Raw genomic sequence first — 14,585 nt, forward strand, 5'->3', positions numbered from 1 at the left:
TAGTTATGTATTTCAAAGGCAGAGTATATACTTTTTTCCAATCAATATCAACCAAATTCTGCAATATGACGCCACATATGGAATTGTTAAAAGCTCCTTTTGAAAGAGAGATCTAATTCTATAATTACGTGATGAAGGATGTGACAAAAAGCAGTTTTCCTACTGGGAGTTTACGTAAAAATTCTTCATAATTTAAAGTAAGACCTTCTGAATCTAATAACTGAGAAACAGTCAAAATATGTTTCTCAAACCAATTACTAAAAAACAAAGACTTATACTTATATACAATATGCCGGTTGTTCCAAATAAAGTACGGTGAGGGGAAAAGTTGTGCTCAAAAATGAAAGACCACGCAAATAATGCTTGCTTATGGAACTTAGATAAGTTGTAAGGGATTCTAGCAATATTGTAATTGCAGATCCATAGGAAAGGGAGACCACATAATTTGGAAAAGAAGTAATTAGGGATACAATTCCAAATTGAATTTGGATTACACAAAAACTGTCTAATCCAATTAATTTTGAAAGTGCTGTTCAGAGATGAGAAATCAAGAAAATTCAACCCACCATCCTTTTATGTAATATTCATTATTACAGACTTCTTAAGATATTTTGTTTTTCCCAATAAAATTTGATCGGGTTTTATCGACAGTGCTCTGCCTCTCAAGGTCTCTCTGCAACCATGCATTAAATCTTCTTTGGGCTTTTATTATCAAGTTCAAGGTACTTCTTTTATCTTGATTTTTAGTGCATGATGCCTAAACATGCAACTTCAGATCTAACTGGAATATTATAAAAAGAGGGTGCGGTGCACCCAAAGTAGAAATAAATAGTGAGAAATGGGACACCCTTGTCTGACTCCTCTAGATAAACTAAACCTTGGGGAAGTGCCATTCTTTAATTTAATCGAACATGTAGCACTTGTCTGGATTATTACTAGCAGTAATTTAGTAGATTCTTTTTATTTTTATAATACAGATAAGATTTGAATTCCGTCAGAAGAATTAGGGATCGCTAAGGAGACGGCGGGTTATCATGAGAAGTAACAGACAGACATAAGGTTTAATTAGAAATAGAAATATAATTGGTTTCACTTGGGGAAAAAAATAGAAAGTTAATAACATAAAAAAAAAGTCTTGTAAAAATGACAAGATCACATGAACAATAGACAATAAAACTGACTATGAAAATTTCCCCCACGAGTGCACTCTTGACTTTTTTTTCAAACATATATATACATAGTTCAATATTCAGAGAGAAAATAACCAAATAGGAAATAACAAAAGAGAGTATAATCTCTCTATCAAAAGAACTTCAAGTATTTCTCATAAAAGTTTCAATGCCTCTCAAATCTGGGTTGTGGTTGACCATACACCCTCAAAAAAAAAAAAAGAAAAGAAAAAGTTCTTTAGATCAAATTTGTCGTGCTCCAAGTTCAACGAGTAACACTGGAAACTCAAGGAAAGGATATCGGCCTCCTCTCCACGACCACATGTCTTCTCCCTTTCTACGAACTTGGCTCGCCATCAAACACGAAGTCTACAGGATGTCACAGAAGGTCGTGCAGTCATCATGTCTCCAAGAAATCAAGAAGAAAGAAAATAAAATAAAACGGAAAGACAAAGAAGGAAGAAAAAAACAAACAAAACAAAACCCTGGCCTGATCAGACCAGAACATTCATTTAGTAAGTTACATTTCAAAATAAGTTCCACATCAAAGATCCAGAATAACATCTAATACACAGTTACAATTACCATTTCTTCATGTGGCCAACAAGTGGCCAACAATGGCGACGGTAAACTCTTTGACAAAGAGTCTTTGTGATCGATTTTTTTCTTTTGCTCTCACACAGGCACTTCAACTAACGTTACAGGCGTGCGTGATCAGAAAATGGCGTCGGTGAACAAGTAGAATGTATTCCTCTATTCAGTCGGCTTCTTATTCAGAATGCATCAAATTAATTAGATCTCAAACTTTCTCATACTTTTTCAAAGATTTTCAATATAAGATTTCTATAATATATCACGACGTTCAGATTGCTCTTCTGTCATCGCGCCTGCTCGTCGACACCCATGGCGCGAATGACAAAGAGCTCTCATTGGTTGATCACTGAGCTTTTTTATCTAGAATGAATTCGCATATATTATTTTTATTCTTAATTTTTTCATCTCTTATCGACTTCTATTAAGGGAATATGATATCACTAAATGGTGTATAAATTAAATAATTACCTTTATTTAACCTGTGTTACAAACAGCTTCTTGTAAAGGGTTTTAATTACTTTGCAAAACATATCTCCAAAACCAAATCTATGTGGTAATGACTTAATAATAAATTGGTGCTCTTAAGCCGGGGTTTTCAAAGTGGGGGCGCCGCAGAAAGTTGGGAAAAAAATATCGAGAAAAAAAAAAGTTAAAAAACGTAAAAATATTTGTGTTTTAACAAGAACTGGAGTAGGCAATGTCAGAAAAGAAAATGAAGACTCAAAAATATTTATAGAAAATTTACCCATTAAAACTTGTTTTTATTAATCAGTTTGGGTTAAAGTGGTGTTTTATAAAAAAACATATATATACACCATACCATCAGGGGTGTAGGAGCAATTTTGAACCTGGGGGGGACAGTAAATGCTAGGGGGGTTCGGGGGAAATTCCCCGAATTTTTTTTATTTTATTTTTTTATATATAAAGCACTTAAATGCTCATTTCTAATGACTTTTGGGAACAGACTGTACTTAGTTTGGTTGTAAGAGGGTATATGCAGTGACCGACTGGGTAGATTCTAAAAACAGAGAGAAGCAATCTAATATAACTACAACCAGGGGTTCAATTGGGATTTATTATATGGGGGGGCTCTCTCTAGGGTGGTCCGGGGGTATGCCCCCCCGGGAATTAAAAAAAAAAAAAAACCATTAAATGGCATTTTCTGGAGAGTTTTGTGCAAAGAAATGGAGAAATTGAGTCTTACAAGATATGTGAAAAACTGCAAGGTTAAGAGCATAACCTATTCTTTGCATTGTTGTATCAACAGGTATTAGGACATTTAGCATTTACATTACTGTTAATCAGCAGTGGTGGAATGTAACTAAGTACAAATAGCCTACTTCGTTACTTTACCTTTCTGTAGGTTACTTTAATTAAGTAGAATCAATAGTGTGCATAGGCCTACTTTTGACTTTTACTTCGTTACATTTTGCAGCAATTATTATACTTTCTACTCCACTACATTTCTACAACGTTTCGTTACATTTTCGAATCAGTTTTTCCCCTGCCAAAACAGGGATTGAAAAAAATCTCCTAAGGGTGGCACTGCCAATAAAGCACCTAAAAGCTGTCACAAAGAACCGGCAAAAGTAATGATTATGAATATGTAAAATATAGCAAGGAGACATTTTAATTGTTTATTAATAAACAAGTGTTTTCTGTGTCAGTGCCCTGCATAGATGAAGTTGACGATGCTGACTCGCGATCTTCGCAGTAGTGAACGCGCCAGAGGGAAATGCACATTTCATAGGGATTACACAAGCAGCGGTCTGTTTTCTCTCGTTTTGAATTGGTCTGTTTAAAATAAGACATTTCAAGCTTTCTATAGATATTTCTCAGTTCTGTCAGGCAAGTAGGCTCCCTTATACGCTGAGTTTCGGTTCATTTATGAGACGTGCTCCAGTTCACGCGCCGGCGCCTATTGTCTGCTATATTTACTTCTTAGTTATTAAATCCTAGCAAGTGGTTGATGAAACATTGATTCAAATTAAGATATCATTAATACAAAACGAAATTCATTTTAAAGAAAGGCTTTGTGCTTTCTGTTTGAGGTCTCTGTGAAACAGTCTTTTAGTGCCGCTTTCAGAGCGCTCAGTCCGCAACATTGTTTTTTCCTCATAAATGCGAACGTGAAAAATAAAATAAAATGAATATGTTCTGTTCTGTGGAGAGCCGACCCTTCTTCATCCGTTGGGTAGTACTTTGGTTTGCACAGTGTAATTCACAGAATTACAAAAAATATATTTTGCCACGTAAAAGTTAAAGATTTGTTGTGTCATGTCCATGGCATGTGTAGCCTATCCCTCATATTAAATATAAAACGCATGTGTAGACTGATATTTCTTTATTAAGGGAGTATGGATATATAAACAGTTTCGATATATTGCTAGGCATATTAAATGCATTTTCTGAGAATTTATATTTCAAGTTTTTACTGCAAATGTCACGTCCATAACGCTGGAATTGACATCACTTGATTACACATTGTATTACCTTGTTATGATATAGTGACCCATACAATGTGCCAAACATATTTTCCTTACCTTGTAATTCAAGGCCAGGACACTTTTTGTACAACCAACGTTGTGCTGAACTTGACAAAATTGATCTGCAGCGGCGGCCAGCAGCTCGTGGGGTGTTTTTTTTTTTTTTTTTTCAAGGCAGTAGAAGGTTCTGGAACTTTTGCGCGCTTCCACATCCCGCGCAACTACGGATCTCCCAGGAACATTCATTATATATTGCTGCGTACATTTATCCGTGTCGGAGTTCTGAGTAGTAGCCTAGATGCGCATGCATGGCATGCGCGAGCGGTGCGCGATCATGGTCGACTGGACAACGAGATTAAGCAGCTGAACAAGAATAAGGCGGCCTCCTGTATTTTTGCTAGTCGATTTTATTTCATCTAGTGACATGATGGGTTTTATCTTCATTCAGGAGATTTGGGGTAATTGCACAACTGACAGATGACTTTGAGCGCACCGCCAACGGTGTGTGTGCGTGTGTGTGTGTGTGTGTGTAGTGTAACCATAGCGACAAAACGACCAACTTTCGGACAATGCACTTAAGCCTATAATTTCGCTTTAAAAAAATTATGTAGCCTATTTAAAAGTTGCAGAATGGCTTCATTTGGAGACTCCGAAATCGGCAGAGATAGGCAGGCAATGCAAAACAAAATCTTACATTGGGAAATAGTGGGGGGGACAAAACTTAGATTTTGAAATGTGGGAGGGACATGTCCCCCCCTCGTATAATGGCTCCTACGCCCCTGCATACCATACCATACCATCTTCTTCCGCTTTTCCGGGCCGGGTCGCGGGGGCAGCAGTCTAAGCAGAGATGCCCAGACTTCCCTCTCCCTAGACACTTCCTCTTCCGCTCTTCCGGGGGGACACCGAGGCGTTCCCAGGCCAGCCAGGAGACATAGTCCCTCCAGCGTGTCCTAGGTCTTCCCCGGGGTCTCCTCCCAGTGGGACGCACCCGGAACACCTTCCCGGGAAGGCGTCCAGGAGGCATCCGGAACAGATGCCCGAGCCACCTCAGCTGACCCCTCTCGATGTGGAGGAGCAGCGGCTCTACTCTGAGCTCCTCCCGAGTGACCGAGCTTCTCACCCTATCTCTAACCCTATTTAAGGGATCGCCCAGCCACCCTGCGGAGAAAGCTCATTTCGGCCGCCTGTATCCGGGATCTTGTCCTTTCGGTCATGACCCACAGCTCATGACCATAGGTGAGAGTAGGAACATAGATTGACCGGTAAATCGAGAGCTTCGCCTTGCGGCTCAGCTCTTTCTTTACCACGACAGACCGGTACATCGACCGCATTACTGCAGAAGCTGCACCGATCCGTCTGTCAATCTCCCGTTCCATCCTTCCCTCATTCGTGAACAAAACCCCAAGATACTTAAACTCCTCCACTTGAGGCAGGAACTCTCCACCATCCTGAAGTGGGCAAACCACCCTTTCCCGACTGAGGACCATGGCCTCGGATTTGGAGGTGCTGATTCTCATCCCAGCCGCTTCACACTCGGCTGCAAACCGTCCCAGTGCATGCTGAAGGTCCTGGCTTGAAGGGGCCAACACGACAACATCATCTGCAAAGAGCAGAGACGAAATCGTGTTGTCCCCAAACCTGACACCCTCCGGCCCCTGGCTGCGCCTAGAAATTCTGTCCATAAAAATTATGAACAGAACCGGCGACAAAGGACAGCCCTGCCGGAGTCCAACATGCACCGGGAAGAAGTCTGACTTACTGCCGGCACTGCGAACCAAGCTCCTGCTTCGGTCGTACAGGGACCGGACAGGCCGCCGCACCCTCCACAGGCCGCCGCAAGGGACACAGTCGAATGCCTTCTCCAAATCCACAAAGCACATGTGGATTGGTTGGGCCAACTCCCATGAGCCCTCCAGCACCCTGTAGAGGGTATAGAGCTGGTCCAGTGTTCCACGGCCCGGACGAAAACCACACTGTTCCTCCTGAATCCGAGGTTCTACTACAGTATCGGCCGTGTTCTCCTCTCCAGTACCCTGGCATAGACTTTCCCAGGGAGGCTGAGAAGTGTGATCCCCCTGTTGGAACACACCCCCCGGTCCCCCTTCTTAAAAAGAGGGACCACCACCCCGGTCTGCCATCCCAGAGGCACTGTCCCCAACAGCCACGCGATGCTGCAGAGGCGTGTCAGCCAAGACAGCCCCACAACATCCAGAGACTTGAGGTACTCAGGGCGGATCTCATCCACCCCCGGTGCCTTGCCACCGAGGAGTTTCTTGACTACCTCGGTGACTTCAGCCCGGGTGATGGACGAGTCCACCTCTGAGCCCTCAGCCTCTGCTTCCTCAATGAAAGACATGACGGCGGGATTGAGGAGATCCTCGAACAAAATTTTAAGTTCTATAATTGAGTTATTAACTTCTAATAAAGTAATTTCACTATAGCAGAGGTTTCTATCATTAACCCGAAATAGTCTTGCAATGTTTAACAGATTCAAGAAAAGTAGTTGCCTCTTCAGAATAATGTTGATGGTTAAAGATTACAGTAAAAATCAGCACAGAAATTTGCAATTTCTTGAGGGTTATTAGTCACTGTCCCATCAATATGTAGTTTCAATATGTAGTTTCAATTTGCTTCTTATTTTTATGAAGGAATATCAATTCTTAAAGTCAGTCATTTTTAGTTGATGAACGAGCAGAACATTGTAGTGGAGAGAGGGGCACAACGTAACACGGGGCTAGTTGTAACACACTTGTTTTAAATACTTCCACACATGCTAGCATGACGAAACTTGGTGTATTTACTAGTTGCCATATCAACACTTTATAGAGAAATAATTGCGCCAAAATTCGTTTGTTTTGTTTTGTTTTTTTTGGAAGATATCGATAGACATTTATTAAACCATAGCAAAAGTAAATTTCTTTAAGTTATTTTTCATCTCTATTTTTTAACATGTTATTTAACGGTTGATATAGTTCTTTAATGCTTCGCTAACTATCAGAAGACACTAGCAGGGTTTAAATCCCAGTTGTGCAGGCGGGGCATGTTGTCACACTGCGTTACAATGTGCCCCTATTAGAAATATGCTATTCTATTCTATACTTTTTTGAATTCTATTGAGAAAACATGAGAAAAAGGTGAATAAAGACTGAGATTCAATGTTCAGAAATGACTAATTATTAATATGTTTTGAACTATGTTGTATAGCTGTGTTTTCCTGTGTTCGTAGTCAAAACTCAAAAATGGGATTATTTTATATGAAAAAGTTAATAATTGTATTTTATTGAGGAAATATTTTAGTTTGTCTTGTATGTTTGTTTGATTAGATCAGATAGCATTTTAAGCTGTCATATGGTCATGTTACTATGAACCCCTCACATGTACCCCACCTATGAGGCATGTTGTCACATGTCACTTCCATTCTTTCGGATATATCAAGAAAAAGTGTATACTGTATTAAAAAAACAAAGACACATAATTGTACTAGACATGTGTGAAATTAATGAGGGAAAAAATAAATACTCTGAACCCTAAGTAGATTTACACAAACTAAGAAAGTCAAAAAGCGTTACTTTGTGCCCTGCTCTCCCCTAGTGCACCTTCTAATCGCAATTTGCTTTTGTGCTTTATTATAAAGTTTCAGATTTCATATTATGTCAATATTATTATCAAATTTAAACAAATAGCTCCTTCAACCTCATTGTAGCTCCTCAGTTCAAGCGGTTATTGACTGAATACCTTTTTTTCCTTTTTACTAATTTCTAAATAAACTATCATGAATAAACTAATCATGTCTCATGTAACCACTCAAACTAAGAAAGCTTGAGAGCAATGTTACATTTACCTCATAAAAGTCATTCAATAAACTCATTAGACAATTACATTAGACACTATATTACATATCATTATATGTACATTTCTTTTTCTGTATATCTGAATAAATCTAACAATCTAAAAGTTTTTATATCAACCATTTAAAACAAAGTTAGCATTATAACTTTATCATTAACTGTGATCTTAAAGGATTTGCTATCCTGTGGCTCCCTCTGGTGGACAACATTAGTATTCATCTCTGAATCGAATTGACATTTTTTTAACGATTACATTTTTTAATGATTATTTTATTACTGATAATATAGCCACATCAAACTCAAATTCACTGATTCATGGTACCTTATTTCATGCTTTAACGGTTGAATGTTAAACTTCCATTTTGTAGCTAAGCAGTAATTAATTATACATCATAATATCACTTGTTAAATGGTTATTTAATAATTACATTCAGTCCTGCATGAACAGATTCAGTTTGTTTGCAGATTCGATGTGCGCTCACGCGCTCTGCTCACGCACGCGACTTCGGGTGCGCGTGCGTGATGAGTGATTCAAATTTTATTTGTTATGGGGACGGGGACGCGTGTTATGAATTCTGACTGCAAATATCAACACTTTGATCGCTATCTGTTGGTTGAGAGACTAGACGAGGCTGATTCAGAGACTTTTGCTGAATATTTTCTGTGCTAATCTTGAGATTTTGAAGCTGTTCGGAGGATTTCAGAGAGGAGACTTTCATTCTACAATGAGATCGGATAATATATCCCCTAACGTTACATCGTTGTATTTTTTAAAACTTCATATTATTTCTGAGGACTCTTTCATTTGATTGTTCTTTTCTTATTTTAGAGGGAGTTTGGAGTTTTACTTAATTTATTTTTTGGGAGGGGTATTTCTGAGGAGCATTGTATTGTATTTTGTATTGTATTTGTATTGTTTTTATTGCAGTTTGAAGGATGCCAGGCCCACATGTTTCTGTGCCCACAGGTCCGGCTCACAGGGAGCAGAGCCCAGATGATGGACGTCCGTCCACTTCCTCCAAACACTCTCGCAGAGGTCAGGCACTGAAGAGACAGGTGTACGACTCCCATCAGAGCGCTGAAAATGAGATGCCAATGAGAAAGAGGAGGAGGATGGGTAAGTATGAGGGTAAAACAAATGACCATTGGAGAATATCACTGGAGTGTCATTAATTACCATATTTAACCACACCATATTATATCAAAATATAATTTTTGAAGTTCTTCCTCCTGCAGATCGGCAGGTTCAAACCCCTCCAGCTCCAGGCCACCACAGTCCAGCACTTTTCCGGAATTGGTTTGAGGTATTGGCCCTAATAAGCTACAAATGAATTTGAATATATATTAATATTTGGATGATTTTGACACCTTTTTGTGCATTTGTTTTAAATGTTCTTTGTTTATTGTGATATGGAAAGAAATCAGGGTCAAATCTCTTCTATGTGCTCTATGTATATCATCAGCCTGTTAGTAGTGAGGGAAGTGATAGTCAGGAGAGACAGAGGAAGAAGAGTAGGTCTGTAGATCTGATCACTCTTCACTGGAGTTCTGGAGAGCATCTCTCTCTTCACAGCAGTGGCTCAGCTCAGGGTCAGAAAGTGGAGGATCAGACCACTGCAACCATTAGTGAGAGACACGCTGAGGGTAAATCCAGTGACCAGTTGACAATGTGTAAATGCTCTGTTTATTAGTGCTCTGGACATCATAAAGTCTACATCAGTTTCAGCGAGATATGAGTATCCATTAATGGAAACGTGTCATCCATGGGAACTTAATTAATTAAGCGAATTTTTCTGTTCCCTTGGATGAAGTGCCATTAATTAACATAAGTTACAAATTCACACCTATATCAAAATCCCAAAGTTTGATCAAAGTTATGATTTTTTCCAGGACATGTCTTAAATATTTAAACAGAACTTTTTGTTTTATTTTAAGAATTAATGTAGTAACTGAAGAATCACCATAATATGACTATGCAGTGTTTAATATTTTTTGATTGCATTTAAACATGCTTTTGTTTGATATTCCTTGCTCTATCCGGTGGTCTTGAAGATCATCAGGTTCAAACCCCTCCAGCTCCAGTCCATCACAGTCCAGTCAGTCCAGCACCAGGTCACAACAACAGAGCGGACGAGACAACTGAGGGTGAGTTTACGGCCATGACCTCAAACATTAAACTCACTGCTGTCCATGCAACTAAATTGAATCATCTTTTTGCAGACAACATTCTGAGCCGGTATGAGATGGGCAGAATGCTTGGTGAGGGATCATTCGGCTCCGTTTATGAAGGGAAACGCTTGGAGGATGGCCTTGAGGTATCGTCATTTTCTTACAATATTTAGCCAGCAAATTATTTTGTCTCACTACATCCATTTCAAATCTTTTTGTGTAGATTTTTTCCACTACAGTATTTACTGCATTTGACATGTTAGAAATGTAACAATGTTTTTTTTTTGGTTGATCAGGTGGCAGTGAAAATTGCCAGAAAGCCGCAGAACCTGAAATACATCTACATTGTAAGTAGCCTACACTCACTATGTGGTTTTCAAATTAAAATATGTAAACATAATGACAACACCTTCATATAATAATGATCTTTCTTCCAGCCTGGTCATCCCGCACCCTTCCCATTAGAGGTCGGCCTATTAATCCTGGCTAATAGGGGCCCCAAAGTTTCAGAGATCATTGAGTTGCTGGACTGGCAGGACCAGCCTGACCAATATATCATGGTCTTGGAGCGTCCCTCACCCTGTGAAGATCTGTGGCATTTCTGTAATCGTCACGAAGGCGTCCTAGATGAGGACACAGCGCGGTTCATCATGGCGCAGGCAACACTGGCTGCTCATATGTGCTGTCGCCGTGGAGTGTTTCACCGGGATGTTAAGCTGGAGAACCTGCTGGTCAACACAGAAACGCTTGAGGTCAAACTGATCGACTTCGGGTGCGGGGATCTCCTGCAGGAATCTGGCTATGAAACATTCTGTGGTATGAATTATGAATCAAACCTGTAGTTTGGGACTTAAGTTCTAGTGACTAGTTCAGTTGGTATCATATAAACCATATCTCACATTTGAGGCAGCATTTTTTAAAATTAAAAACACCAGATGTTTTTACCACATGTTATGGTATTTCACCCATCAGACAAATCTTTTTTCTGCAGGCACTCTACGGTCCACCTGAGTCCTGCGCAGAGGGCAAGTACCACGGGAAACCAGCTACCGTGTGGTCTCTGGGAGTGCTCTTATTCCTGTTGGTGTGTGGACGCTTTCCAGAACCAAGAGACAGGCAAATGATTGATGAAGACATCTGGTCTGAGCCTGGCTTGTCAAACGGTAAGATGGCATTCATCACAACAAAGAAGACCAACTTTAAATCATACAAAACAAAGAAAGTACGAAAAAGTAACACCTGAGCCAAGTGGCTGTATAGAAGATAGATATTGGATAATACAAGCACTTTTTCCTGATTTTCTGACCGTACTTTATAGAATAGTGGAATCTTACAGCTTAATACAAAGACAGCAGGTGTAAAGTTGAAGGTAATATAATCTGACTCACTTCTATCGTTCTGCACAGAATGCTGCCTCCTGATTCGATCCCTCCTGAAGGAAAGCCCAAGACAACGGATTTATTTGAGGAAAATCCTTCGACATGAATGGTTTAAGGTAATGAGCCTAAGATCAGCTGCAAATGATTTTGAAGATTATATTCACTTTTCATTGTAAAGATTTTAAAAATGTTTTCTTCTAATTGTAATCTATGACTGTAACCTTTTTTGTTTGTTTGTTTCAGGTCACAGAATAAGACGTGAAGAGCAATGTCAGGATTCCTCTCTTAGCCGCCCCAGAAGTTCCTGTGAAAGCTGCTTCTGCCACGGCCCTCTCCGAAGGATCTCCAGAGAACACCATCTTTGTATATTTGTGAATAATACAATCTTTGTATTCTTGAATAATGGCTGTTATTGTTCATTAACTATTATTGTATATACATTTTATATTAATTTTATTGTAATAAAATAAATCATATTTTATATAAACAATATTGGCGTACCTGATTTTGAGAAATGGTATGTGTGTTAGACCACTTAACATTGTGATTGCTATCAGGATATGAGGAGACTTTCAAATAGCATAACACAATTATTGTTTTTGTAGACAATCACCTATTGCACCTCAGCATTTTCCAAACACTTTTATCTTTATATGGAAACAATTCTGTATTCTTCAGGAGGGGCAGGTCCTCTAACCACCTTATTTTGTATTTTTTTAATGCCAAGGTATCAAAAATACAAGTACATAGCAAAAATGTAAAAGTTACATACAATTAAATGATAATAAAATCCATAATTTATACATATATACATGGGCCTATACATACAGGTTTCATATAGCCTATATATACATATAAAAACAAGAAAAACAGAACAGAAAACTTTAATGACGTAAATTAAAAAGTTGAAAGAAGATTATTGTCTTAAGAGCTTTAAGATTCTTAGATGATGAAATATTTTGGATGTACTGTTGGACCTCTCTCCTAAAAACAAGGAATGTAGGATTTTGAAGTGAGAATTAACAGCGGTGAGTGTGAAATTCTGCAAGGAGCAATAATAGATTATTATTAATAAAGTATTCGTTAGTTTTAGCTTTTTGTATGTTAAAGAAGTAAAACATGAAATCCTTAAAAAACAAAGAGAAACCCGGAAGCACATTGCAGTTAATAAAAAGAGAAAATTCGTCCCAAAATAGTTGTATGAGGACAATCCCAGAAGATATGAGGAGCAGATTCATCAGGGGCGCCACAGAAAGAACAACTTGTGTCTATATCTGACTTAAACCTTTTCAAAAAGCTTTAGCAGGGTAAAATTTGTGTAATCATTTTAATGAAATTTCTCTAGCCTTGTTAGTTATTATGTATTTCAAAGGCAGAGTATATACTTTTTCCCAATCAATATCAACCAAATCCTGCAATATGACACCACATATGGAATTGTTAAAAGCTCCTTTTGAAAGAGAGATCTAATTCTATAATTACGTGATGAAGGATGTGACAAAAAGCAGTTTTCCTACTGGGAGTTTACGTAAAAATTCTTCATAATTTAAAGTAAGACCTTCTGAATCTAATAACTGAGAAACAGTCAAAATATGTTTCTCAAACCAATTACTAAAAAACAAAGACTTATACTTATATACAATATGCCGGTTGTTCCAAATAAAGTACGGTGAGGGGAAAAGTTGTGCTCAAAAATGAAAGACCACTCAAGTAATGCTTGCTTATGGAACTTAGATAAGTTGTAAGGGATTCTAGCAATATTATAATTGCAGATCCATAGGAAAGGGAGACCACCTAATTTGGAAAAGAAGTAATTAGGGATAAAATTTCAAATTGAATTTGGATTACACAAAAACTGTTTAATCCAATTAATTTTGAAAGTGTTGTTCAGAGATGAGAAATCAAGAAAATTCAACCCACCATCCTTTTATGTAATATTCATTATTACAGACTTCTTAAGATATTTTGTTTTTCCCAATAAAATTTGATCGGGTTTTATCGACAGTGCTCTGCCTCTCAAGGTCTCTCTGCAACCATGCATTAAATCTTCTTTGGGCTTTTATTATCAAGTTCAAGGTACTTCTTTTATCTTGATTTTTAGTGCACGATGCCTAAACATGTAACTTCAGATCTAACTGGAATATTATAAAAAGAGGGTGCGGTGCAATCTTTAATAGACATTAACTCAGTTTTATATAATCAATTACTATAGGGATTTGGGAAGCATCTCTTAAAAATAAGGTAGTGTCATCTGCTAATTGGCTAATAACAACTTCTCGATCTGCTATACGGATACCCTAAATACCGCTTTCACAGATAAACGTTGAGAGTAGCTGCACACAAAGTAGAAATAAATAGGGAGAAATGGGACACCCTTGTCTGACTCCTCTAGATAAACTAAACCTTGGGGAAGTGCCATTCTTTAATTTAATCGAACATGTAGCACTTGTCTGGATTATTACTAGCAGTAATTTAGTAGATTCTTTTTATTTTTATAATACAGATAAGATTTGAATTCCGTCAGAAGAATTAGGGATCGCTAAGGAGACGGCGGGTTATCATGAGAAGTAACAGACAGACATAAGGTTTAATTAGAAATAGAAATATAATTGGTTTCACTTGGGGAAAAAAATAGAAAGTTAATAACATTAAAAAAAAGTCTTGTAAAAATTACAAAATCACATGAACAATAGACAATAAAACTGACTATGAAAAGTGCACTCTTGACTTTTTTTTCAAACATATATATACATAGTTCAATATTCAGAGAGAAAATAAACAAATAGGAAATAACAAAAGAGAGTATAATCTCTCTCTGAAAAGAACTTCAAATATTTCTCGTAAAAGTTTCAATGTCTCTCAAATCTGGGTTGTGGTTGACCATACACCCTCAAAAAAGAAAAGAAAAAGTTCTTTAGATCAAATTTGTCGTGCTCC

At 38.1% G+C, this 14,585-nt stretch overlaps 1 protein-coding gene and 1 long non-coding RNA gene across 2 annotated transcripts; both read left to right on the forward strand.

The window, feature by feature from the left end:
- Positions 1-9,036: 9,036 nt before the first annotated feature.
- Positions 9,037-11,111, forward strand: LOC307163947 (uncharacterized protein; the record flags this gene model as incomplete). Its single annotated transcript, XM_079880294.1, has 6 exons — positions 9,037-9,217; positions 9,337-9,404; positions 9,564-9,744; positions 10,153-10,415; positions 10,566-10,616; positions 10,707-11,111. The coding sequence occupies 6 exons, from the start codon at positions 9,037-9,039 to the stop codon at positions 11,109-11,111; spliced, it is 1,149 nt and encodes a 382-aa protein (XP_079736420.1).
- A 170-nt stretch (positions 11,112-11,281) lies between these two features.
- Positions 11,282-12,000, forward strand: LOC307164898. The gene is made up of 3 exons (XR_013822355.1): positions 11,282-11,432; positions 11,676-11,764; positions 11,892-12,000. It is a non-coding gene; the product is annotated as an uncharacterized lncRNA (long non-coding RNA).
- Positions 12,001-14,585: the final 2,585 nt, after the last annotated feature.

The sequence above is a fragment of the Squalius cephalus genome, assembly GCF_949319135.1.
Source record: "Squalius cephalus genome assembly, chromosome: 9".
In the NCBI taxonomy this organism is placed as follows: Eukaryota; Metazoa; Chordata; class Actinopteri; order Cypriniformes; family Leuciscidae; genus Squalius; species Squalius cephalus.